We start from the raw sequence: 27938 nt of genomic DNA, 5'->3' as shown, positions 1-27938 counted from the left end.
GTTACTTCCCCCCCCCCTAACCACACTGTCGCCCCTCTCAGCCACATTATCGCATAAGTATCAATGCACAATCCCACTCATAACTCGTAGTGAGAAACATTGCACTCACTCAATCAATCAATCCGTCCATCACGAAAACTCTCAATGGTCCATCACTCAACCAATATTAAATGGAATCTCCATCAATTCTTACTAACTCATTAATAACGCACTTACTCAGTCACTCACTCCTCTCTTCGACAGTTTATCAATCGCGCACACATACACTCCGGCATTACACTCCCCCAAAGTAAAATAGTTAAAGAACTGTAGGCGTGATATTATTAGGATATGTAGACGTAAAACTTAAGTTAATCGATAACTCAATCAATCAATTTTAATGAACTGCAGAAGTAGACGTAATATTGTACCAAAAATAAAATTAAATCGATAACTCAATCAATCAATTTTAAGGAACTGCAGAAGTAAAATACACTCAGACTTTACTTTAATTTAACTCTCACTCAACCCTTCATCACTCATACCAAAAAGTAAATTCAATCACTCACTCAATCAATCTCACCCTCGCTCAGTCTCAGACTTTGCAATACTTTACCTCTCACTCATACATTAACAGAAATTATCTCACTAACTCAAGCAATCCCACCCTCACCCAGTCATTTCTTCTTAAACCGCTCAGCTTCACTCACTTACTAGAATAAAAATTAACTCAGACTCTGACTTTGCAATACTTTAACTCTCACTCAACCATTCATCACTCACACATTAACAGAAATTAACTCACTAACTCAAGCAATCCCACCCTCACTCAGTCATCCGCTCAGCTTCACTCATTTACTAGAATAAAAATTAACTGACTCACTCACTCAATCACACCTTCGCTTAGTCATCCCATCTTATATCACTCTTCTTCAACGCATTAAAGCTATTCATATTCCACAGTTAACATTAAATATAAAATTATTAACTCATTTAAACCTCCAAAATCAATCAAAATATGACGATGTTATTTATTAAAATATCATGACTTCATATATTCAAGGAAAATATAATGGAACATACAAATAAAATCTTCAGAACTAAAATCTCGGATAAAACATGAGTAATCTACTTGATCATTCATTTAAGACGTAAAAGGAATAAGATTATTAAGTATGATGGAAATATGACCGAATTCGTACTAAATTAGTAGGACCTTCTTCCATAGGTTCTTCCTTTAATTACCCCTTTTCCTCGTACACTGTGAAGCTGGATATCTACACGTTTGGATCTGTCATCCTTCCTGCTCCGTGAAGCTGGGTCTCGATCCGAGTTCCGTCTTCCTCTTAGATCCTTATCTTTATGCCGCCCTTGAGATACAACTTCAAAGAAATGAGCAAATGATTCAGGGTGTTTATCATAAAGCTTTTTCCGGAGGCTTCTATCTACGGTATCATGAACATTTGCATCATGACCTACCACTTGACATTGTGAGCATATCTGATCACGCTGCTCACACCTGTCATACGGGTGATCCTGGGTTCCACAACCTTCACAATAAACTCGCATTTTACATCTGTTAGCCATGTGTCCCTCAGCAAGACAGTAAAAGCATTGCTTATTCTCTCGATTCCCTCCTCGGTCAGTGTTCCTGTAATCTGATTTAGATAGGAGGATATCCAACTTCTCCTCCAAGGTTTCAATCCGTGTCTTGACAAACACTTGAAAACTCTGTTGAGAGACCTTTATAGCTTCTAGCATAGCCAAGGTTTTGGTACATAGCTCCCCTGCAGCAGAACCTTTAGCAGTTACTTTTAGTTCGTCCAGCTGTCTCTGCAGATCATGGAGAAGCTTTTCATACTCAACTGGTGACCTTTGGATTTCCGGCAGTATCCTATTCGCCACTATATCTGCAATCTTATTCACTGCAGAGTCATCTGTGTCAGGTCCTGACAACCTTCTTACTTCATCCTCCAACTGTTCAAGACCCCTGCAAAACAAGCATGAATAGTAATTTTAACATAGGCATTAATTTACACGTGCCCCTCAAAAATCATCCATTCATAGGCCGTCAATAGTAATTATCAACTCTTGAATAATTAAAATCTAATCTCTAATGTTTTAAATCCAAACATTCATTAAATATCAAGAATTAGTAAAATATTAGGTTCCGTCCAGTTATTTTCCAACTATTAGCGATTATAATGACATTAATTTAGACACTAACAAAAGATACTTGAGACACTCCCAATCCATGGATTAAAGAGTTTTTAAAAAACTTAGTGAAGCAAATGTCCATAATTTAATATTAAAATTAAAATTAGATTAAAATTAAAAGAGAATTAAACATCCTACTAATCCTCAATTAAAAGCTCGGAGTAATCACTCCTTGATTAATTGCTAACAGTACCCCTTTAAGGTATCCCTGATTAAATGCTAAGAGTACCCCTCTAAGCTATCTTTGGTTAAATGCTAAGAGTAACCCTCTAAGCCTTATTACCTTGGGTCTTGCCCACCGTGATCAAGTGGTATTGTCCCCTCAGCTTCACTGAATCCATTAAACAGATCATCCTCATCCTCCGTGTCCTGCACTACTCGTCGTTGAGCTCCGTTTTCTCCGTCCTCTTCGTCCTCGTCCATTGGTTCCATTAACGAGTCTAATTTCATAGAATTCATCCTAGCTGGAGTAGGACGGAGACCACTACTTTCAATCAGCACGGCCTGTTCTGTTTCTATCTCCTTAAGTCGTTTCATCATGGTTGGACTCATCATATCATATACTTGTGATGTATCTCTAGTTCTACTTGAGATGTATCTCTGGTTCTACTTGAGATGTGTCTTTAGTTCTACTTGAGATGTTTCTCTAGCAATACTTGAGATAAATCTCTAGTTTTGAGCAATACCTCCAATACTTGAGATGTATCTCTGGTTCTACTTGAGATGTGTCTTTAGTTCTACTTGAGATGTATCTCTAGTAATACTGGAGGTGTTTCTCTAGCAATACTTCAGATAAATCTCTAGTTTTAAGCAATATCTCCAATAAAGAAAAAAAAATAACAACTAATAAAATACTCATAATAAATAATTCTCCTCCCCCCATTTGATGTTGTGAATTCCCTCTTAAACCTGCCCCCTCCCACCCCCCCCCAGTTGAAGGTAGTCTGGATAATGTCTATCTCACAATGCCAGTAAAACCTGGTCAAGTATTGTATCCGAATTGTGGCCAAGATAATACGCCATAAATGCAACCTTTATCGACCATTGTGGGAATATTCTACTGTGCATGCATTGATATTTAGCAAAGAAATTTTAGGCAACCTATGACATAGTTTTCATCGGAGTAACTTAGTGTTTCTTGTTAATTGCATCTATTATGCATCTTACAATTTAAAGACAAAAAAGTAACTTTTAGAAAATAAAAATAAAATAAAAAATCCACCAACGACACTGGTTCGCGCCAAAAAGTTTTCCCTAATTTTTTCTTTTATGTTTTGACAAGTGAAAATCTGCAAACTATTCCCGAGAATTATTTTGCAACGAATTTTGGCAATAAGTATAAATTGGATGCCTGGGCCAAGAGAAACCAGCTCACGAACTTTTGGATCCTGATAATAACGACACAAATTCAAATATTGAAATTTTTCAATTTTAATTTCCAACCAGCTCACATGCTTGACAACTATTTAAATGGGGGGCCACTTTATACTTCAACGAAAGTTTTTTAAGCAAAATATTACAATTAATAAGTAAAGGCGGTGTGTATTTTATTAAAAATCTATTCCAACCCGCGTAAGGGGGAAAAATATTAGTAAAAAATATCAAAAGGATGAAAAACCTTGACTTTTCATATCCAATTTTTCATTTTGCCCCCAATTAATTGAAAATCATGTAATTCTGAAATTTATACGAGCACTGACTACCTGGTCTGTCCATTTGAGAAACTTTTCCCCAGTAAAGAGACGTTCATCGAGACCTATCAGTTTAGTGGTCGCAATGGAACCTGATCTACTAGCCGCCATCTTGTTGGCTACAGGGGAAGAAAACCGGTTCTAGAACCAGCCATTTTAAATTATGACTGAAACTCTGAAATAATTTTCTAAAAATGGTTTACTACAACTTTTTGCACTACATGAATTCGTATTAAAAGGTAGCATTTTATCTAATGTCTATAAAGTCTATCACTAATGTCTACTGAACTGAAATTCCTGCTTTGTAAAGGTGTAAAGTCTATTAATTAAACACGCTAAGTACTAACTACTGTCTGTTAAATACTCTGGATCGTAAACCATTGTCTAATGTCTATTATTTACACTGACATAAGCACCGACTAATGTCTACTAAATTGGCTGCATAGCACTGTCTAATATTATTATCTAGACAAGCAAAGCACTGACTACGGAACAATAAATACCCTGGCTGACGCAGCACTGAATGGCCACAGAATTCTTTCATCATATACTTCTTATCTTACATTTACAACACTGTACCAGGGAACAATATATATTGCTAATAATTTAAGGCATTTTAAGATTAGGGAAAAAAACTTCAAGCCTCTTCACCCTTTACCAATTACCAAAAATGGTACAGTTATCTTACTTAAGTCGTAAAATAAATGATTGAAAATTAACTTTTTGCTTCATATAAATTTTCTCGATGTAAGATGAGAAAAAGATCATGAAAGAACCCCAACATGGGATCCCCAGACCGCCATCCGAAGTAAGGGTTTTTCTTACTTTGGACATTTTTAATTCGCAGTTCTTTTCAGAGTTTCCTTTTTTTATTTAGGATTTCATAAAATCTCCTTTAATATTATTGATTGATTGTGCTGGTGTTTACCGCTAGCAAACAAATCATAAAATAATCTAATAAACACAGATAATAATTTGGTAGATTTAGGATTTTCTGGAATACTTGTATATTTAGATAACAAACTAAAGCACCAGGCGTTGCCAATGTTCTTTAAATATAGTTTAATACTAGACAAACAAAAATTATGTGTATTAACGGTTTATCTAGCCAACGGACGGATAGAACAAAATCCGGATCCAGTAACTACTACATTAGTAACTACTGAACAATTTTCAATTTTTTTTCTTTCCTTTTTTTCGCTCATTTTTATACTGTTTACATTATGAACCTTTCAGAGATTAAGAATATTTAATAATTGAGTTGAGTTGGGATTTGTGTTTAAGAGCTATAAGTTAATATGGTTAATATGGTTATATCCTTACCTATTTTTCGTCCAGACCATTTACTTTTCTTTTTTTGCTCCTAAAGTGAAACTTAAAGGTTATATTGGGCTGGGAATTTATAATCTAGACCTTATATTAACATTTTTGGTTGGGAACATAGCAATTGGTTTGATTTAAATTAGGTATCACGAATTAAAAATTTCCATATAATAATCATGCCTTATGTACCTTCATAATTGATGTTCTTCCCCTATCTCTGCTGGGGTACTTGAAAACCAGGATACGCTGTGGTATCACTATACTAAATCAAAGAATTATTTGAAAAGACGATATCGAATTCGTCACTGAATTCCCATGTTTTTTGGGACACCCTGTACAAAAATACAAGATATTTTGTCGCTCCATGCTTTGCCCAATGCCCATGTATAACTTATATAGTAAGAAACAATTAAATTCTAAAATATTTAACTTCAAATTAAAGATTAATGATAAGCCTAAATCTAAAATTGTTATCAGCTTATCAAATAATTAATGCATGAAATTGACATACTTTATAGAAATAAGTTCAATTTAAAATCCCAACAAAAAAATATTATAATTTTTACTAAATTTCATGATAAAATAAAGTTAAAGATAAAAAGCCACATATACAACTCTTAATCTGATTCTAGACAGAAAATTTGCAAAAGGATCACTTCAGGCAAAGAGTTCAATTTAAAAGATTTCATTAAATTTATTCTTCCGTTCTTCAAGCTTCGCTCTACCAATTATAATTTCGCCAATGTTAATTAACATGTGTCTTGAAAAGTAACTAGACAAAATACTTTTACGATTTTTTAAATATTGGGTCTGTCCTAGAAAACGATTTTTGGACCCCCCCCCCCGCCCCCCCTTCTATCAATTTTGTACATTACCTTTAATTTTAAGTTATTTTGTATTATATAGGGTTAGGTTAGAATTAAGACATTTTATGGACATTGGACAGAGCGCTGCGGCTAGGACAGGCTAGGGGGCCGAGCGCTGCGGCGACGGTTTAGGTTAAGTTAAGACACTTTCTGGGCCGAACACTGCGGCTAGGACAGGCTAGAGGGCCGAGCGCTGCGGCCACATGTCTTATAATTGAGATCCATGGGGGGTCCAAAAATCGTTCTCTAGGAATATGCCTGAATATTGGCAATTTCCCAGAGATCGTTTATTGTTAGTTTTATTTCAGTATTAGGTTACCTTCAGATAGGACTATTTCAGGGCAGAGAGCAGTAGCAAGGACAAGCTAGGGGGTATGCATCCCCTAGGCGCACAGCCCGGCCCCCTAGCCTGTCACTCCTAATCACTGCGCTCGGTACTTAAGATGTGTTCTATGGCTGCAGCGCTCGGCCCAGAACTTGTCTTAACCTTGTCCAACCATAAAATAATAATAGTAATACAAAATAAATTTTCATTAATTTTATGTTGAAAAATAATTTTTAAGGACAGACCCATACAAATTGGACCATTTATTAGAAAATATAGTATTGGGGGGGTCCAAAAATCGCTCTCTAGGACAGATCCCAAAAATCGTGTACTAGGACGGACCCTGGCTGTTTTAGTAGCTAATACGCCCCCTGATTTATCCCGTTTTAAAATTCGAAAAACTTTACGTATACGTGTCGTGCTTTCAAATTTCACTTATTCCGTGTAGATAAATATCATTTACATTTCCGACAAACCTTCGGCTCACGGCTGTCGAATTAAAAATGACCTCTCTTGGTTTGGATTTCTTTGATATGGCGAAAGATTTACTAAATTTGTCTCTGATTCGTTAATTCTACAAAGGTGGGTTCGAGAGTGCTCAATACTACTCCGAACTAAACCTGCTCTCTTCCAAAAGGGGTTATAAACCAGAGAAAAGTTAGTTATAAACATATCTTTTTCTATGAGTCTAACGAACCGGGTTCAAGATAGGCCTAGTACCTCCTTTCTTGTGTGCGGCACTATGAGCTCTGACAAGCATGCACAAAAAAATTATATTCTTTACATAATTTAAAAAAAATATTAGTTTTAAATGTTATTTTTAAATTTCTGAAATATTTTTTAAATAAAAAATAGTTTAATATCCCTGCTAAGTTCGGTCTTTACAAAGTACACATGTAAGGGTCAAAATATACGAACATTTGTTTATTTTACGTAAATCAAACACATTTCGTCATTCTCCGTCATGCATTGATTAAGTTAAGTAGTGGAAGTTTTATAAGTTATGGGTTAAGATTCCCAAGACCAATTTTGCCTACAAAACATCCACAGGGCACAGCGAGGGGAGGTTTTTTTGGCAAAATTATTCTTGGTAACCCAATTAACAATTTTACAGTCAATAAGGATAAAATACGCGATTTTTTCACAGAGCGGGGATCGTTATTTTACCAAACATGGTCCCATGGGACGTTAAGTATATCTTAATGTCGACGTCTGTTGGTGATTTTGTGAAAATTATAACTTTTAACGCTGACTCATTTGTTGAAATTAAGTTACATTTTAATATTAAGAGTATGGTCATAATTGATTAAAATATACACATGTATGCGTCCCAATTATAATTTCTAATAGGTGCCAAATCTGCCAACCCTCTTCATATTTTCCTTACTCTGTAAAGTGTTCCTTTAGTTCAATCACTATCAAAAAAAATATTTTGGGTCTTTACTAGGAACAATTAATCGACCCTCCTTGACCCCTCTCCCCTCATTTTTTAATTTGGTGGGTTCGTACTTTACATCTTAGGACCCCCCCCCCGCTCTCCCCCGATTTGTACATTATCTCGATTTAATTTCTTTTTTGACATCAAAGTATTAAAATTTAGTTTTTATTATTTTGGAATAAGGATACTTTAAGACGATTTGCTGGGCCGAGCGCTGCAGCTCTGATAATAAACATGAATATTTTTTTCTTTATTTCACTATCTCTGAGGCAAGGAAGGGGGGGGGGTATTGGTAGGGTTAAATTAGAACAACGGTGAATATGTTGACGGATATCAGATCTTACATAGAGAATTAGGAGGACTAATATTAGACTTTTTAACGCTCTTCAGGGGACTACTCAGTACTACAAAGCGTGGTATACAGAATATACAGAGGACTACATAGTACATAGTCTTAAATTGGTGGGCGTTCCATGGGGAGGGGGGCGGGGATAAGCGGATAAGCGCCAGGACTTCTAGCCTATTGTTTAAAATTTAGTGTGTATTTTTATGTGATTAATTATAGAAATTATTAGTTTTTGGTTTGATTTTAAGTTCAGTATATATCTTTCTTGATCTCCATTAATGATTAAACTGTTAAGAGATTTTGAATTTTTATTATTGTAATCTGAACCTTTTACTTGTTTACTTGTTTACTTGTTTACTTGTTTACTTGTTTACTTGTTTACTTGTTTACTTGTTTACTTGTTTACTTGTTTACTTGTTTTCTTGTTTTCTTGTTTACTTGTTTAGTTTTTGTTCATTTAATTAATAATCATTTGGTTGAGGACGTGGCACTATAGAGGATTTAAGGTGGGCTGTTCAAATGTCTGAACCTTCAGACCTGGCAGGCATGGAGTTTAAAATAATGTTATTAACACAACTCGAAAAAAAAATGTTTACAATATTCCCAGGACATAGTTGCAAACAAAATTGAGGCTCAATTGATGACATGAAGTTGTTATACCCTTGATTAAGAATGAATTAGATATTATTTTCATAATTTTGAAAACTGATTTCTTAAATTGTTATTTCTCTAGAAAAGTCAATTGCGCATTTCTGCTGAGGAAAACATGCAGGGATTGTTAAAACCTTGAAAAATGGCATTATCTTCTACACTACTGTTCAGATGAAGGTTTCAAGAGAAATAAGTATTTGTTTGAATTCTGCTTTGAAGTCGAGATTTATTTTTATGATTATATTTTGAACTCCTTGAATATAGGATTTCTCTCTGGGTTTAGACATACCGCCCCGGCACTCACAGGTAGGCTATCTCATACATTTTATACACCCCCCCCCCCCTCCCCTCTTAAACTTAAGACTTGACGCTTTTTACCATTTTTTACGCTCCCGGCCCACTGCAAAAAAGTCTTCTTAATTCTTATATAAATATAATTTAGAATTGATAGTTCTTCAAAAATGCCACAAAAACATTTGATATTTTTACATTTTAAAATTTAGGGGTAAAATTGTTTACAAGTTTACAATTACATATTAGACCATTGTTTCACTCACTTGTTACTCATTTCATCAGTTAAAATTACTTTACAGTTATAAAGCTTATAAAACCATAGTTGACTTAATCATTCATCTAAACTCATTCCATTTTATTTTAGCAGTGCTTTAGTTTAAAGTAATCATCTTGCTGCATGATAAAGCACACAATAGTTTCATAAATAGTTATTTTAGATTTTTTTTCTGAAAAAAGTATAGTTCGCTATTAAATTTTATTTTACAGAAGATTTAACTATTTGTCAGAAAATATATCCTTGTTTGTTTGGTCAAAAATAAAATGTGGAGAATTGTTAAAGATCTGAAAGTATGTTTAGGAGACATTGTTGCAATGGAAAGGGTAGCTTGGGAGTTCTGTGAAGATATTGCCTCCAATGGCATTCTCTATGTAGAAGCAAGGTTATTGTTTTTGTAATTGTTATTTTTACGGTTTTTGTAATTGTTTTTGTTTTTGTTTTTGTAATTGTTTTTTTTTGTGATTGTTATTGTTTTTGTAATGGTAATTGTTTTTGTTATTGTTATTTGTTTTTTGTAATTGCTATTGTTATTGTTTTTTTTATTTGTTTTTGTAATTTTTATTGTTACTCTTATTGTTATTTGTTTTGTTGGTGTTAGTGTTGGTGTTGGTGTTGGTTTTGGTGTTAGTTTTGGTGTTGGTGTTATTATTATTATTATTTTTGTTATTATTTCCAGGTTTTGTCGCCATCTTTTAGTAAATCCTGCCAAGGAAATTATTATTATTATTTTTGTTATTATTTCCAGGTTTTGTCCCCATCTTTTAGTAAATCCTGACAAGGAAATTATTATTATTATTTTTGAAATTATTTCCAGGTTTTGTCCCCATCTTTTAGTAAATCCTGCCAAGGAAATTATTATTATTATTTTTGAAATAATTTCCAGGTTTTGTCCCCATCTTTTAGTAAATCCTGCCAAGGAAATTATTATTATTGTTTTTGAAATTATTTCCAGGTTTTGTCCCCATCTTTTAGTAAATCCTGCCAAGGAAGGAGAACCAACAGCGGATGATATTCTTGAGGCAACTCTAAGGTAATAGAATACCAGGATTGTTATGACAATTTAAAACTCTTAAGGAATTACAATTTAAATGTGAAATTTAGTCTAATAAAGTTTTTTGTTTCCACTTTCGTCGGGATTCACATTAGGTGTGCAGAGCAACTCCCATCCTTCTGGTAATGACCTTAGCTTTATTATCGGTTTGTAATGGCTGATATTCAAACTTTTAAAAAGTTTATATTATTTTGTGACAATTTTTAATTCTGCCCGCTGTAAATCATCCCTAGGGTCATGTGACTTACCACAAAATTTTTCCCCTGATCGGTTCAGCCGTTTTGTGAAGAAATAAAAGACAGGTATTTCTTGTAGAGGTTTTAGCCGAGGTGAGGCTGAGTTTGGGATCTGTATTCGAACCATCCTCTGCTGTATCCGAGGTAGGGGTGTATTTTTTCTGGAAAAATCATTTATCCCATTCCCCGCCCCCTCTTTTTGACAATATTTTTTATGGGGAAAATAAATAAAATGTTGGGTAAACAGTATCAAAAAGGTTAAAAAAAACTTTCCATTCAATGCCACATAATTTCTCCCAGATTTTACAGATTTATTCTTAAAAATATACAACATACAATACATCCCTGATCCTAGGTTTACCGGCAGCTGATGCTGATATACTCAGACAGTGTAACAAGTACAGAGATCAAGGAATGAAAATTTGTCTTCAAACTATTATGACGATCAGTTACTAAATAATTATGGGTTGGTGCAATTGTTATCATGAAGATGATTTACAGAATGAGCAGGGGTTGTTGGACTTGATATTGCTGGAGATGAAGCAGGTTGCAACAACGCAGCACTGCAAGAAATGTTCGATGAGGTAATTTTTATTTTTAAAAGTCAAAGAATAAATTATTATGACAGCTATTTATTTTCTAACTGCAATATTTTTTTTTAATTATTTGTAATTTATCTTTTTTACCTGACACTTTCTGAACCCAAATTCCATTTCAGAATGTAATCAACATTTACGACGAAGCCCGACGCTTAAATATCAAGCGAACAGTTCACGCTGGCGAGGTTGGCCCAGCTAAATGTGTAGATCAGGTAAAGAAACTTTCAAGAGCTGGACTTCTTAAAGGAACAGTTCACGTAATTTCAGGAGCTGGACGTTCTTAAAGGGACTTTTATGTAGTTTCAGGAGCTGGAAGTTCTTAAAGGGACTTTTTTACGTAATTTCAGAAGCTGGACGTTCTTAAAGGGACTGCTCACGTAATTTCAGGAGCTGGACGTTCTTAAAGGGACTTTTCACGTAACTTTAGGATATGGACGTTCTTAAAGGGACTGTTCACGTAATTTCAGTATCTGGACGTTCTTAAAGGGACTGTTCACGTATTTTCAGGACCTGGAAGCTCTTAAAGGGACTGTTCACGTAATTTCAGGATCTGGACGTTCTTAAAGGGACTTTTATGTAATTTCAGGAGCTGGAAGTTCTTAAACTTAAAGGGACTTTTTTACGTAATTTCAGGAGCTGGACGTTTTAAAAGGGACTGTTCACGTAATTTCAGGATCTGGACGTTCTTAAAGGGACTGTTCACGTAATTAAAGGGACTGTTCACGTAATTTCAGGTGACCCCAATTTAAAAGAGGGGCATGCCTGATTCACAACTTTACCGGTTAAACCTTAGTCTGATCAAGGATGATCGAAATAACGTTCATGATCTCCGACAAAATTGAATTATTTTTATTACAGTTCCTCTCCAAAAGTTAATTGCGGATTATGCTTCAGAAACAATGAAAAAATTGTCAGAATTCCACACGTTTTAATAAAGAAAACCAACGATGATTTCCTTAAATGAAAGTGTTAATGGTACCAGTGGGAATCAGAAATGCCACTTTTTAAATGGAGGTTTAGATGAAATTACTTTTATAGTTTAATGATATTTAATATTTGGCTAAAAAAATCTTATCCTTTTTGTTGCTGAAATGCCCTTTTTAAACTTCATTTTAGTTAGAATACAACCTTAAAACAATTTTCCTATTGTTATTGTTTTTCTAGCAAAACCTTACTTTTTGTTCTAGGCTTTGAACCTTCTGCATGCTATGAGAATAGGTCATGGTTACCGAGTTCTTGAAGATCAAACGCTCTATCAAAAATGCCTAAAGGTAAAAACTGTAAAAAAAAAGATTTAATGAACGTGAATGAGAAAAATTCACCAGTTGTATGCTTAATTATTAATTATTTATTAATTTATTAGTGTTGCAATGGAATCTACTAGTACTGAGATAACTCTACTCAGCAAAATATTTGCCAATAGTTCTACAGAAGAAACATTGCAGGAGTTGGAGACCGGTAAACATCAGGATAAGGAGGATATTGATTATTTTGAAGATCTAAATAATCTGGAAAATCTGGAGACCCTACGGAACCTACAGAATCTGGATGATTCAAATGATTTAGAAGATTTAGAAGATTTAGAAGATTTAGATGATTTAGAAGATTTAGAAGATTTAGAAGACTTGCCGATTAGACTTGATACTCTTCCAATTATTATCCTTCGACAAATATTCCAGGTATTGTTAGGAATTTTTTTATTTATTCCTTTTATTTCAAGTGTTTCCTAAATAGTGTCAATATATAGTATATACTGGTTATAGTATATCTGGTTTCAACATCAAAATATTATTTTCAATAGCAGATGTTGTCCCTCCCAGAGAATATCACTAGTCTTAAGTAATTTATGATTTGTTCTATTTGCACAATTATTCTTTAAAAAAAAAATTTATTCGCTTAAACGGGGAAATTAAACAGTTAATTATTAATTAATTATTCAATCTTAGAAATTTTATCTCACTAAGGAATCGAGTTTTTGCCAAAAACACTGACTAAGCTTTACCATTAAGGATTAATGATTTTTTTTCTTAAAGTTTCCGAGGTAATAATTGAATTATTTTTGGCTTGACTTGATTTTTTGAAAGTTCATTAAAGATGTTTAGAAGGTTAGATGCCAATGCTTAAAAACACAGTTTTGTTGCAGGATCGTGTTCATTTCGAGACTTGTCCCACTTCAAGCATTCTCACAGGAGCTCAGCCCACCGATATTTTCTACCACGCTACTGTCAGGTTAGAAAACAAGTTATTTAAAGTGACTGTAGACGCAATTTCAATTGACTAAATTGATTTACAAGGGTACCCTTCAGACCTTTTCTGAATGAAGATGAGAAAGTTGTTATTCTATTTTAAAACGTTTTGAATTCTGACAACTTCCTTTATTGTCTCTGTAGCACATACACGCTTATCAGTTTTTAAAGAACCCACGAATAATTCAGTTCTCAAGAGATAAAGAAGGCTTTTTCCCATATTGTTGATCAGACATGCTACTCTATAAATGAATGGTCACTTAAAACTTTACATCCCTATTCCCTAAGCAGTTCAATTCTGACATAAGAAAAAGCTCTTTTTCTGTCAAAGTGATAACCCCATTGGAACAGTTTGCCAAACTATATAAAGGAGTCTAAATTCTTAAACATGTTCCAGAAGAGTCATGATGAACAAGTTAGAAATTGTGATAAATTGTAATAAAAGTCCAGTTACAGAATCGCTTTTCTATTACCAAAAATGGTATCTAAGCGAAACCAAAACAATTTATTAATTTTTTTGTAATTGTTTGCCTTGAATCAGGTTTGCTGAGGACGGAGCAAACTTCAGTATAAACTCGGATGATCCCATGGTCACCGGAACATGGTTGGAGCAGGTCAGCTTATATCAATCAAACAATTAATAATGAATTAAATCAATTAATCAGTAAGTCAATCAAAACACAATAAATCAATCATCAATCAATCAATCAATCAGTCATTCACCCAAATTATTCAAAGCTATCTATCTATTAATTAATAAATCAAATTACCCAGAAACCTTGTCGTAACATAATTAATTTTTTAATTAATCAATTAATTAATTTAAAAATCGATCAATCAATCAATAAATCAATTAATCAATTAATCTAATAAATCAGTAAAATTAACCAAGCAACCAAGTAACCACCTAATTAATTTGTTAATTTATCAATCAATTAATTGAACAATCGATTAATATATGCATCAATTAATCAATAAATCTAATTAATCAGTCAAATTTACCAATTAACTCAGTAACCAAATGATTAATTTTTAAAATCAATCAATCAATCAATCAATCAATTGATTGAACAATGAATCAATCAATTAAGGAACACCTAATTAAACACCTATTAATAAATAAATCAAAGGATGAATAAATTTTTCAATATATCAACCAGCAAATGAATAACTGATAATAAATCCATAAATCCATATCCAAATATTACTCCGATACAATCAACCAACTACTTAGTACTCATCCTTTATAATCAAACTATAAAAACATGACCAACCAACCAAACATTTATCAACCAATCAATCAACATACCTATCGAACTTCCAACCAAATGTATGAATATAGTAATCAACAAAAACAATTAATCAATAATAACACAAACTTCTAAACGGCAAACTTATTAATCAAGAAACCAGCTGAATCAAGTTTGTTTTTCTATGACAAAAAAATATATAAGACAACTTTTTAGGAGTATGAATTGGTCCGATCCTGGGGATTAAATGAGACTCACATTGTCAGGAAAATATTATCATTATTATCAATGTTATTATCATCGGAATGTAAAAGAGTTTGGACATTATGGACGATCTATTTAGAAATGTATTCCTTAATCGTAATTTGAAGTAAAGTTAAATCCCAACTTTAAATCATTTAATTTACCATTATATTATAAAACTTGGGCAAAGAAGCAAAAAATAGCCAAAAGCTTGCGGATTAGAGTCGTATTTGTCTTTTCTTCTTAAAGATTCCAAAATTAAAATAAAAGATTTATTCATTCATTCATTCATATTTTTATTCAACTACAAAGCATGAGATATTACAAATAAGTTATCACAATTCACTATGCAGTTTGGACCCACCTAACCAGGCTTGGTTGTTTTGAGTGATTGGTCCGTCAGATATTACTAAGTTTAAATTTACAACAAGAAAGTTACTCTTTTCCACAGATGTCCTCTTTGCAGGGGGGAAAATATCACTGATATTTATCAAATTTCTGATAATGATGACTTTTTAGAGGAAATGTGAACGCCGTTAAATCATCTTTTCTTCCAGCTGACGAGAAGAAAGTGATTCTCAAGAAACTCTACAATGTTTACCATTTAGACATGGACTAGATAATGCCGCGTGGTTTTCATTCGGGCATTTCTCTTTTTTATTTTATTTTTAAATCTATGATATTTATTTGAAAATTATGATTATTTTGTCTGTAAATTATTTTTGACTGCTTGCTCAGAAGTTCTCTAGTATCATCCGGTGTGACATTGTGTACAATGTACATTGTACATGTTTAACTTTACTTTAACTTAACTTTGCCAAAGCCTTAAATCTTAAATCTTGCAAATAGTTCTAAACTCATGTTTTAAACTAATGTTTTAAACTCGTGTTTTAAACTCGTGTTTTAAACTCGTGTTTTAAACTCGTGTTTTAAACTCGTGTTTTAAACTTGTGTTTTAAGCTCATTTTTTAAACTCGTGTTTTCAGATAAAATGAAAACTCAGACTCCTGAAACAGATTTCATCCGACCAGGGAAATATTTCAAAAAAAAGCCCTTACAATTAGCAAAACCATGAATGGAATTTAAAACTGTTTGGTGACACACATTGTAAAAAGTTTTGTTTCCTATGGGCGTCTAAATTCATTGTTAGTAAGAATTTGCCTATTATAATTTATGCCAATATTGTATTGCTGTATAAGGTTTTGTCTCTAAATTTATAAGGTTAGAAATTTAATTTCAATTTCTTTTATTGAAATAATTTTGTTAAGATGTGTTGGAGCCAAAACAGAATTGGTTTAACTCTTGGTTTCCATATCTCAGGTAAAGTTATATTGTTTCAGGAAATATTAGAAATAATCAGATCAGGCAGCTATTGGAAATCCCTGGCTTCTTGATTTGATTTGATTTGACTTTCAGTTTAATCAGAAAAAAACTCAAATACTAAGTATCTAATCCCTTTATCGTTGCAACCTGTTGTGCGATGTAGTCATAGGGCCTCTCTAAAAGTCTGATCGATTGATTGATTGAGACTATGAATTCTGCCAGTTCTAATGGACAAAAGTTTGAAAAATAGTGGTAAAGAAAAATTATTTAGTTTCTTTTAAAGAGCTTCAAAATTATGATTCAAATTCCATGTGTGTAATTTCTAGTGACCCTCCATGCAAAGATTGCACTGTCCAAATAGATTATCAAGTACAATAGGTGGCAACAGAGAAATGAACCTATCATATATGATGTCACAAGTGTCAAATATGACAAGAAACATTTTCTCCCATTAGTGGACTTGTTTTCCACGATAAAATCAAAAAGCGAAAAATCAGAAAATAAAGAACTCAAAATTGCACTTATTTCAGCGTAAGAAACGCACTTTATTATCACTTTTATTAAAAAAAATTTTCGGACACATAAAACTGTTGACTCTTGTGTCGACGTAAGAATAAAGCTGTACCGAGAGTGTAACAAATTCTAAGTTGCCATCTATTGTACTTGATAATCTACTTGGCACTGACTGATTCTCAATGGTACCCTTTAAAGCTTTGTCTATCAATTAATAATTAAACGTTAATAATTTGAAAACTAATTATTTTCAGTTGTCGTTCCCATTCTCAAAAAGTAAACTGCGCATTTCTACAGCAAGAAAACATTAGAAATTATCAAAATAAAATACCTAAAAAAAGACGATTCTAAATTTTTTATCAGATAATGGTTTCAAGGGTAAGGTTGTAAAGTTTTGCATGAAGGTTTATTTGAAATTACTCTTAACAGTCCATCTAATCCGTAGATGGGTTCCATCCAGTCCTACACAGTTGAAGGAGGCTGAGGAGAACCTTGTCAATTACATTCAAACACCATCAGAGGGTGAGAACATGATTATCATTATTATTTTTGTCATTTTCATTGTTATTTTTTGGTTTGTGAGAACATAATTAGTTTTCTTCTGATAATCGTTATCATAGATACGACAAAGAGATATTTTAATACAAAATAATAAGCGAAATATTCAATCGTCAGTGTCAATGTCAGTGTCAGTATCAGTGTCAGTGTCAGTGTCAGTGTCAGTGTCAGTGTCAGTTTTATTATGAAATGTATATTAACTGCAGGTTTCTATGTGTATGTTGGGACAGTAAACGGTCATGATTGTAATATCTGGACTAGGAAGTTTAAGGGAAAAAGCAACAATAAGAAGGAACCCTTGGTTATGATGCATGGTATGGGAGCAGGTAAATATAATTATAATTGCAAATCATCACATTTTGATTTGTATGTTTGTCATAAATTGGAAAAGAATTGAAACTCTAACTCAAAATAAGGATGCCTCAAGCAATCTTTGTAAAATATGATTTGATATGATGTGCAGTGCGCTGTGTCTAGATGAATCTATGGAAGTTTTTTGCTGTAGAAGACAGTAATTTGACAAAAATTTGCCATGTTTTTAGCTAACTAGACATTTGTTTGCTTTAAGTTTGCCGTCTTTTTTGGTAATCAAACATTTTTTTTAAAGTTAGCAATGCTTATTGTTTATTAGACTTTTTTTTGCTTAAAGTAATGTGTTTATTGTTCATTAGACATATATTTGTTCAAAAAGTATAAAGTCATGTTTATTGTATATTAGACATTTATTGCTTAAATGTAGAAATTTTTACTGTTTATTACACATTTATTTGCTTAAATTTAGGCGTTTTGTTTACTGTTTAATACACATTTATTTGTTTAAATTTAGGAGTTTTGTTTAATGCTTATTACACATTTGTTTAAAGTTAGCCATGTTTATTGTGTATATTTAATAAGACATTTATTTGTTAAAGTTAGACGAAAGACTTGTTTATTGTTTATTAGACATTTTTTTTTTTTAACTTTGCCATGTTTATTGGTTTATTTGTTTAAAAGCTTGTTGACAATGTTTCAGCAGATAGAATTTCATTGAATGCTGGATTGTCCTTAAATAATAATAATAATAATAATAAAAATAATGATAATAACAATTTTATGTTAAGGTTTAGCAATGTTTGCCATGAACATTGACAATCTATGTGAGGATACTGATGTTTATGCAATTGACCTGCCGGGGTTTGGACGAAGTGCAAGACCAGATTTCAGGTTAAAATCTGCTTATTTACAATTACATTGATCACATGTATCTCTTTTTGAAAACTGATTATTTTCAATTAAGGTTTCAAAAGTGAGTTGCGCATTTCTAATGCAGAAATATACTGGGGTAATTATTAGAATTAAAAATACTTCAAGCTAGAAAAACGATAGTATCGCCCATATTACTGATCAGATAAAGTATTTTGGGAGATATGGAAAACAGGGAGAAAATTCCAAGTTTGCTCACCACTAGTAAATTCCTGTATCCGCCCCTGCTTAATGCTTATCAGGGTTTCAAATTTACAAATAAATTAATTTTAAATATTGGGTTTCAAGCTTCATCGGGCAACTGTGTTTAGCTATTTTTGATACTTCTTTCTAAAAAATTTATTAAATTTGTTAAAAACTTTTATAAGATAAATGAGAAAAATGAGTTAAACAAGAAAACACCAGGGGGGTCGTGCATTGTGCAGTCGTAACAAAATTATGCCAATTGACTGATTTTTAGTTCGGACCCTGTTGAAGCAGAAAAACAGTATATAACTTGTATAGAGGCATGGAGACAGAATCTTAACCTGGGCAAAATAAATCTATTAGGGCACAGGTAAGCTTAAACAGTGGGAGATAAATAAATTTAATAAATGTGTCTTAGTGTTCTTACTTTTACTTCAGAAATGCTGCTAAGTGCTTAGTAATTTGCAATGTTGCAACAAATATATTTCTATAAATGCTCCTGGTAGCTTTTAGAAGTTGTTCAGTTGTATTTACTAGTTCTGAAGTAATAAACCAACTCTTAACAATGAATAAATTATGAATTTTATTCATTCTCAGCTTTGGTGGCTATTTGACTGCAAGCTATGCTCTGACCCATCCAGAGAACCTGGAGAAGGCAATATTGGCAGATCCCTGGGGGATGAAGGAACGACCAACAGATATAGTACAAGTAAGGTTGTTAGAGCTTGCTGTGCTTCTTTAGGTCACATCTCATTATCCTTTGGGGTGCCTGGCGGGTTGGGTTATTCGTTTTTGTCCAACTTTGATATCAAATGAGGCTCTTCATTATAAATAAAAATAAATATCTAAGGGTACATACATATGTATGTTCATAAAAAAAAAAAAAAATTGAGGATAAATCATAAAATATTTACCCCATAAGTCTCATTGTTAGAAATAATTAAAATTACAACTGAAAAACTGAAATGAAATAAAATACTTGTGTTTTAGAGATATAATATTCCAATTTGGGTCCGAGCAGTCTTCAGTGTGGTCAAGCATTTTAATCCACTGGCAGGATTCAGGTATTTTGATTATTCATGATTTTTGATATTTTTTCAGCATTTCAATTTTCCGAAATTCCCAAAATTATCATTTTATTAAGGGGGGGGGGGGAGATTTAAACAAAAAAATACCCTTGGTTTTTTCAGGATCTCTGGCCCAGCAGGCCCCGGACTTGTTAAACGGATCAGACCTGATTTAATGAATAAGTACAAAGGATTGATTGAGGAAGAGAAGTTACATGTTGTTTCAGAATATCTTTTCCATTGTAATGCTCACAAACCCAGTGGAGAGTCTGCATTTCACAGGCAGGGTTAATTCATATTCCTTATTTTTATTATTATTATTATTATTATTATTAATTATTATTATTATTATTATTATTATGTCATATAGCGTTTACCCCAAAGAATGGTTATGCACTATGCCTTTCAGTGATTTACTGCTAAGCCATGGTAATGTGTATACCAGATTGTTAGAACAAGCCAAAGGTGGTGGTATAAACCACGTAGAGATAATCACTTAGTGTACACATTTTCTAGTTGAGGAAACAATTTTGAGAAAACAAATTTTTGTCTTTTCATCACTATGTTTGAAAGTGTTCGGTTACAAATATTTTGTTGTGAATTTAAATAGTTATTGTGAACTATTTATTGGTTCAATGAGAGCTATTGTTAACATTGGTCATTTTTAAAAACTTACTATTTAACTATCATTCATTATGAAGGATTATTCTCACAGCGATCCCAGTCTTGTGTGAAATGAGAGGCTTAAATTAGAAAGAAAACGTTTTTAGAGGAACACAATTTTTGAAGAACAAAAAATGTAAATGTTGGAACTGCAATTGGCGAAAAAAGTAATCCCCCACATTAATGATTTGATTTGATTTAAGACAGTTTGAGTATGTGTATTTCAGTAGAATTCAATAATACCTCAAGAAATACTGCAATTAATTAAAAAGTGAAAGTAAAAGTAAAGTAAACAATTATTTATTTATGAAATATAACAAAAACACACAAAATTGAGTTTTTCAGGAGAAAATATTTAAAAACCTTTTAAAGTAGAGGTTGTGGAAATATTTCCCCCGATTCTAAAAAATATAAAAATACAAATTGAAAAGGAAAGGAAAGGATAAGGAAAGTTACATATTTATTCTTAAATATAACAAACAAAAATGATATATCTCTTTATTTATTTAAATATAATTTCTAGTATGATGAAGGAAATGGCTTGGGCCCGAAGTCCAATGCTACCTAGACTCAAGGACCGAGATCACAAAGGTACATACATGTTTTTATAAACTGCTTAAAAGGTTTTTTTACAATCTCTATAATTTGTATTTTGTGTTGATGTTTTTGGATTCAATGCACAACAAGAACGCCAAGATGTTTTTAGGACCTCTAGCAAAGTTTATGTTTAAAAAAACTATTTATTTTAGGTCTTAAAAATTTCTCAAATAAAAGTTGTAGCAGATAAAATAACAATTGGATGCTAAGCAATCTCAAAATTGTCAAGAAAATTGAAGTGTGAGAAATTATTTTTAAATAAAAACACTTTCTTATAATTTTTTGACTTGGAACTTTGGCCCATGACCAGGAACTATGAAGTCAGCAATAGATAGGATTTTCTCTCTGTTCATTTTCTGGGCCGCCTCATTTTCCGAACCTAAAATCGTCAATTTTAAATAAATCTCATGATTAAAAATTAAAAAATTTATAGAAATATTGACCTGCATCTTTCCAAATTTTATCATCTGTCAGATCCTCTTGTTTCTCAAACAGATCTCCAGCTATAACCACAACACCATCTGTAAAGTATTTTCAAGTGTTACCGACCAAATTATTTCTTAACTTCCTCTGTAACAGAGGCTCATATTTTCCCTTTTCTCCCCCCCCCCCCCTCTTGAGAATCATTTTTAAGGGCAGCTTGATATCCTGTTTTGTACGTCGACTGGTTAAATCATCATTATTGCTATCAGGAGGTTTTTATTGCTAAACTTTTAGGGAAAATCTATTCAAATATGAAAAAGCTTGCAAATTGATAAAACAAATATTTCCCCTAAAAAAGGGGTTTTTTTTTGTAAGACTTTCCCCTCCCCCCAACCCCCACCTTCCAGCATGAAATGTCTACCTTTTGTTAGAACTTTGAGACTGACGCTATCATTAGTATGGCCAGGTGTAGGAATTACCACTAGATCCTCTCCATCTAGTTCCAGAGGTTCTCCACATTCGAAAGGATGTATGAAGTACTCATCCTTCTTGTGAACTTAAAAAGATAATCGAGGATATCTGAACTGTAAGGGATTGAATTGTTATTTCATGTGACCCTCCTTTTAATGTTCTGCAATATGAGAACTCTCATTTGATCTCATTAAACATGCCTTTTGGGTTTATGCAGAAGAGAAGAGAAAGGAAATAATCAAATTTTATCTTTTTGCAAAATAGAAAATGAACATCATCCTCCTTATTGATGTTTAAATGAAGGTTTAATTAAGGATGTAACTACAGGGTAACTTGACATTACATAAATCATCTTTATATACAAATTAACAAAATTATTTTTCTACCTGAGAATCCTACAATATGCTGAACTGCAGCTGTGAATAGATTATTGTTCCCAACATGATCAGGGTGCCCATGAGTACAAACTTAAAAAAAAAACATATTTCATAGAAAAGTTTTTAGCAAAACATTATTCAATAGTAACAGTTCAAGATTATTAAACTTAACCTTTATTTATTTTCTGAAAAATCTTCACTGTTTGTTTTATTTTTGATTTGAAGAAGTTTTTTTACATATTTATTTTTAAATTTTGAATTTTTAACAATATTCTTTAAATATTTATATGACTGCAGATGCAAATATTTTGACATTTTTATATTCCTTGTTCTACCTTTTCTTCTTGTCCGTACATCAATCATATTTAGGCTAATTTTGAAAAAAAAAATTTTAGACATCCTCGCATTTTGCCAAAACTGCCAGTTTTGGAATTACATGTAAGTTAAGGTGCCTTTCTCATTTTGCACAAGATGATTGGATGATTTGCAACATAATTTGAGTTGGGCTGATTTGCTTTCCTTTCCTCTGAACTCTGTATTGTTTGCACATATGTTATATGACTGAGCACCTCACTTTCTTAAACATTTTACTTAGGATAAAATGAATAGAGGGGGTTGGAACATCTCCTAGCCACTTCTCTAATGTTGTCTCCTTTCGTCATTAGAAAAATTGATAGTGTATAGGTCAACATTAGAGATTTCCCTTACAATTTTTCCTGTTCAATTTTCTTTTTTCTTGTTTATTGTTTCTACGTTTTGAGGCCTCTCCAAATAGTTCTTGTAACATTGAGTTACGGAGCATGTAGGAGAGAGATAAGAAGGTTTGGAGAAGGAAGGGTATGAGGGATTGCTCCCTGTTTACCTCATTGTTAAAGTCTTTCTGACTAAGCAAAATTAAGGAACCCATAGCTGAACCGCTAATGCAAAATGGGGAGTTGTAAGCCTTAAAGCCCCATCAGGTGAAATCTTCCACAGTAGACCAGTCAACACATCCCGCCAATAAAAAATCAGGATCATTGAACATGGCTTACATACCCAACAGGGTTTTCAGCTGAGACAAGCTGAGGATGGATGTCCTTTTTTATTTAACTCCTATCTTTCACTCACTACTTCCCTGTATGATATGTTATGAGCAACTCAACGCAGCACTGGTTATGAGACACTATGAGAGATCCTCTTCCTGGTGCAAGCAGTAATCAACTGTGATTTGAAGAAGCAAATTAAAATTTCTGTTGAAAAAAAAAGGATTAATGATTCTTTTAAATATTATTTGAAATAAAAAGTTTAGAAATTTACCTAAGTGAGTTATGTCCTCTGGTGACATATTGAACTGTTTCAGACCTTCAATAATCTTCTCCTTATCCCAAGGCGACATTGTGTCAACAACAACCTGATGGAAAATAGATCAAATTTGAATTTAAATTGATTGCTTCTTCTAAAACTTTTTCTCATTTCCATAATTCAAGACTAAAAAGTGAAAACTTAAAATTTTGCAAATTCTGATATCCTAACTAATTGGTGATTTAACACCTTAAAACCCTAGGAGAAGTATTTTAATCCTGACGGCTGTTTCTAAGACTATGTAAGGTCCTATACCAGCTACTTGATGTTTGGTATTTTTGGACAAAATTAAAAAAAAAAAAATTTAGAAAAATGAACTCATATCTATTAGTCTATGTGCTTGATAATTTGTTACGCAACAGCTCTACCTTGAATTTTCCTCCTGTAACTAATGAACAAGATCCATTAGCTGTCATAATACCATCCTCTCTTAGCTTGGAATATCCCTCAGCCAAAACATGTACTTCGTACATTCTATCTGAAATAATCTAGATAATCATTCATTACATCAGGATTTACAATTTTTGTCCTAGCTTGCACCTTAATTTTTGCTTTGTGATGCACTGCCCACTGAAGGCCAGGGCCTTGGGTTTCCACAGTCACCTAAGGTCGGTCTTAGGGTTCTGCATGTGGGTGGGACCTTTCTTGGATCTTATATTTTTTATCTAATTTTTCTAGTTCCATTAACGGTGATGTTTGGGGCAAACTCCTGGATTACTTCTATTCCTCAAGAAGAGTTTCAGGTTTGACATTAAAGGTTTTAAATACTCTTTTGAACATTGTAATTTGCAAATTTAAATCAATTTTGTTTAATAATCCTTTCTTCTGAAGTTTCACATCTTTGATCCTAATTTCTTGCATATATTTTAACTGGCAATGTAGGCTATCTGGGACTAGTATAGTGACTAGTATAGTTTAACCACACAGACTAAGAATTTAACTTATTGCCATTTCATTTGTCCTAGAATGTGTGATAAATGAAACTATTTTGCGAATCAGAATTGCTCAGTAATTCTGCCCCAGAGCATCCTTCTACAGTAGTGTGGTGGGAGCAAAGGGGTGTCAAAGCTAAAAAGTGCTAGCCCCTTAAAGCGGATAGGGCTCTCCAGTGCTTAGGATCCATTTAATTTTGATGCGAATCCGGATCCAGATCCTATATCCGCACTGGAAAAAAATGGATCCAGATCCTGATTTCTTCAAGATTTACTGAATTTTTTAACAAAAAATAATTTTCAAATTTTTTTTTACATATTTTTATCCCAAAACTTTATGAATCATGAGATTTTTAAAATCTCTCGTTTTTTCAAAAGTTCAGATTTTGGTTTTAGGAGTAAAAAAGTTTTTTTGCAGTTCCTGGATCCAGATCCGGATCCAGGAAGCTAAAATCTTGCGGATCCACCGGATCCGGATCCCAAAAAGGGAGAGTTTTCAGAATATTCCCTTATCTTATCTTATTATTTAGGAGTCTAGTGTTGAGAATGTTGAAGTACACCTCATCTCCAATGCTGGTCATCATATATATGCTGATCAGCATGAGCAGTTTAATCAAATCCTGAGAAATACGCTTATGAAGAGAAAATAGTTCCAATATGTCTTTTCATTATACAATTCTAAAAATCTTTAAAAGCATTTTAAGAAGTGTGATCAAAAAAACAGAAGTAACATATTTTTCAACAAAATCATTGCATGATCAGGATTATTGTATCCATTATCCTCCATGCATATAATCGTATCATCTGTGCGCATATTCAAGATCCATACAGATTGTATCAACATGATTAATGTATCATCTACATTAATTAACTTAACCCTTATCTATTATCACTGTAATATATGTGCAGTTTGTACATTTTTCACTATGCATATAATCGTATCATATGCACATATCCAAAATCCATGTAGATTGTATCAACAAAGTTAATGTATCATCTAAATACCATATCCATTATCTGTTATCATCTTGTCATCTTCAAACCAACTATAGATAATATCATAAGAATTACCAAATAACTTATCAATTACCATATCAATCTTTTATCATTTTATCAGTTCGCAATTATTCAAAATTCATATATATTATATTAATTGAATTACCAAATTCCTCTTTCTTATCAATTACCATATCCATTTTCTGTTATCACAATATCATCTGCAAACCATCCAAAATCCATATTGATCGTATCAACAAAATTACCTTCTTACCCTTTATCCACTTCAATTGCTATTTCTACTTTTCATATTTTTCAATAGAAGAAGTGATCAAATGCTAATCCATTTTATGGTATTACATTATTCATATCACAGCACTAAAATTCATTTTGATGAGGTTAATTGCAATTGTTTCCATTCATGATATTTTTAAAATTTGTCTCTTGTTTTGAGTTATAGTAAGTTCTCTTATTGAAGCAACAAATTCTTAAAGACCATTTCGAATGTTAATCGTGACCATGTTTTTAAAAATTAGCCACTTTAGTAGAATTAATTGTCATTTCATAATAAGAAGAATAGTTCTGGAAAAATATATAAATTATAATATGTATTATTTGATGGTAAGATGAATTCAAAAAGCATTATAACCCCTAGAAATGTGATTAACTATGTACACCAGTGAGAAATTATATTTACAGTGTAATAATATATTTTTCCATCCTTCTGTAATGTGTAATGACCACTTTTAAATGAAAAATGAAAAAACTTCCCCTCTAGATAATATTGGTTTGTATTATTGTCAGACGTTTTTTTTTCATCCTTCGCAATGAAATCTTTTTAATGAAAAATCCACTGGATAATTCTGTTATTTATTGCTAGAATTTTTTTGAAACAAAATGCATATTTTTAAGTTAAGAACTTTTAGTTTGTATGATAATAAATTGTAACAAGAAAATGAGAAATCTACTTGAAGGATTCTAATCACCATTTTCATGTTCATATATTTTATTTTAAACTCTGGAAAGTTAAAATCTCTCATGTATCACGTATCCTGGGATAAAATAATTGTGTATGATTATTTGGGGATTATGGTTTAAAAATATGCTAAATTCTAATATTTAATAAATTCCAATAATTATTAAACCTTAAATATTTTTTTGTTTAAGAACATCTTAGGTAGTCAAAATTTATAATTTATATTTAGATTAAGTTGATATTAATAGTTATAAATACAACTAATCTAATATTAAAAATGAAAATTTGTGATTCAAATTTTTTTTTAAATCTAGTTAAACATATAAAAATTTACAATATTTTAATTAAATAAATTTTCAGACCAGAGAATGGAAAATGAACTATAAAGCTGGGACCTGGAAAAAGGTGATACTTACCAGAATGAAATCTTTTGTAAATATTAATCCAAAAAAGTTTTTCTTAGTTAAAACAAGATATCAGTGTTTTTTTTTGTCTGGGAAAGAGAAAAATTCAGTTAATTTTCCTCCTTATGACTGCTACATAGATCTGCTTGAACTAAATGGCAAAGCGTTTAAGATATAAAAAAGAGATCAAGATTTTTAGGAGGTTAGAGGTTTATCTTTTAGATATATTAATGTACAGGGTGTCCCACGAAACATGACAATAGGAAGACGACTTGAAAGTCGTCTTTGGTATTTGAATTTATTTGTGACATTTAGTCTTCTATCTACAACAATTATCACATAATTCTCCTAGCCCTGGTATTTCCAAAAAGTGGTCTGCGTTTTTTGTGCTTTCAATATTACCTGAGATATAAAGAGTTTGGTTCAGATTTCAATTTTGTTAAATAAAAGCAAAATTGTCGAAATCTGAACGAAATTCTTCATATCTCTGGCAATATTGAAAGCACAAAAAAGGCAGACCACATTTTGGAAATGGCAGGACAAAGGAAATTTTGTGATAATTATCTCTAAAAATTTACTTCTAAAATTAGGTTGACAAATAAACGCAGCAAATTATATCAAAAATCAAGACGACATTCAAGTCGTCCTGCTTACTGTCATGTATCGTAGGGACACCCTGTATATTATTATATTATTATTTTACCAATCCCCCCAGCAGCGGGGTGTTAAATTACTTGTATGCCCCTTCCTTGGGACAATTGGTTCAAATTTCATCCCAGTTTTAGAAGTTTTAGTAAAAATTAATGCATTTTGATCTCAGTAGACGACAAAATTGTG

The 27938-nt window shown here is 32.3% G+C and overlaps 4 protein-coding genes and 1 long non-coding RNA gene across 5 annotated transcripts; 2 read left to right on the top strand and 3 right to left on the bottom strand.

The window, feature by feature from the left end:
• Nucleotides 1-13: 13 nt before the first annotated feature.
• LOC111706835 (uncharacterized) lies at nt 14-3064 on the bottom strand. The gene is made up of 2 exons (XM_023479766.1): nt 2480-3064; nt 14-1969 (listed from the first exon to the last, which is right to left on the bottom strand). Exons 1-2 carry the CDS (start codon nt 2749-2751, stop codon nt 1186-1188), a joined length of 1056 nt encoding a protein of 351 aa, XP_023335534.1. The 5' UTR covers nt 2752-3064; the 3' UTR covers nt 14-1185.
• A 997-nt stretch (nt 3065-4061) lies between these two features.
• On the bottom strand, nt 4062-6677 carry LOC111706845 (uncharacterized). Its single transcript, XR_002766327.1, has 2 exons — nt 6396-6677; nt 4062-5250 (listed from the first exon to the last, which is right to left on the bottom strand). It is a non-coding gene; the product is annotated as an uncharacterized LOC111706845 (long non-coding RNA).
• A 1989-nt stretch (nt 6678-8666) lies between these two features.
• LOC111706851 (adenosine deaminase) lies at nt 8667-15913 on the top strand (the record flags this gene model as incomplete). Its single annotated transcript, XM_023479779.1, is given in 13 exon segments — nt 8667-8729; nt 9101-9142; nt 9708-9789; nt 10360-10437; nt 10774-10838; nt 11050-11106; nt 11205-11278; nt 11413-11505; nt 12481-12564; nt 13437-13522; nt 14081-14153; nt 15006-15055; nt 15552-15913. Coding segments are annotated over 13 exon segments (947 nt in total), but the record flags the coding sequence as incomplete, so codon positions are not given.
• A 69-nt stretch (nt 15914-15982) lies between these two features.
• LOC111706849 (1-acylglycerol-3-phosphate O-acyltransferase ABHD5) lies at nt 15983-26330 on the top strand. Its single transcript, XM_023479778.1, has 12 exons — nt 15983-16063; nt 16301-16352; nt 17314-17390; nt 17633-17752; nt 18527-18629; nt 19129-19224; nt 19452-19563; nt 19845-19918; nt 20045-20203; nt 21108-21175; nt 24472-24536; nt 25256-26330. The coding sequence occupies exons 1-12, from the start codon at nt 16024-16026 to the stop codon at nt 25373-25375; spliced, it is 1086 nt and encodes a 361-aa protein (XP_023335546.1). The 5' UTR covers nt 15983-16023; the 3' UTR covers nt 25376-26330.
• LOC111706853 (metallo-beta-lactamase domain-containing protein 1) lies at nt 21131-24524 on the bottom strand. The gene is made up of 6 exons (XM_023479781.1): nt 24162-24524; nt 23749-23842; nt 22462-22542; nt 22026-22160; nt 21625-21702; nt 21131-21560 (listed from the first exon to the last, which is right to left on the bottom strand). The coding sequence occupies exons 1-6, from the start codon at nt 24264-24266 to the stop codon at nt 21454-21456; spliced, it is 600 nt and encodes a 199-aa protein (XP_023335549.1). The 5' UTR covers nt 24267-24524; the 3' UTR covers nt 21131-21453.
• Nucleotides 26331-27938: the final 1608 nt, after the last annotated feature.

Source organism: Eurytemora carolleeae, unplaced genomic scaffold (assembly GCF_000591075.1).
Source record: "Eurytemora carolleeae unplaced genomic scaffold, Eaff_2.0 scaffold759, whole genome shotgun sequence".
NCBI classification, from domain to species: domain Eukaryota; kingdom Metazoa; phylum Arthropoda; class Copepoda; order Calanoida; family Temoridae; genus Eurytemora; species Eurytemora carolleeae.
The sequence above is the reverse complement of the archived record's forward strand: the minus strand, read 5'-3'. Positions and strand labels throughout refer to the sequence as shown.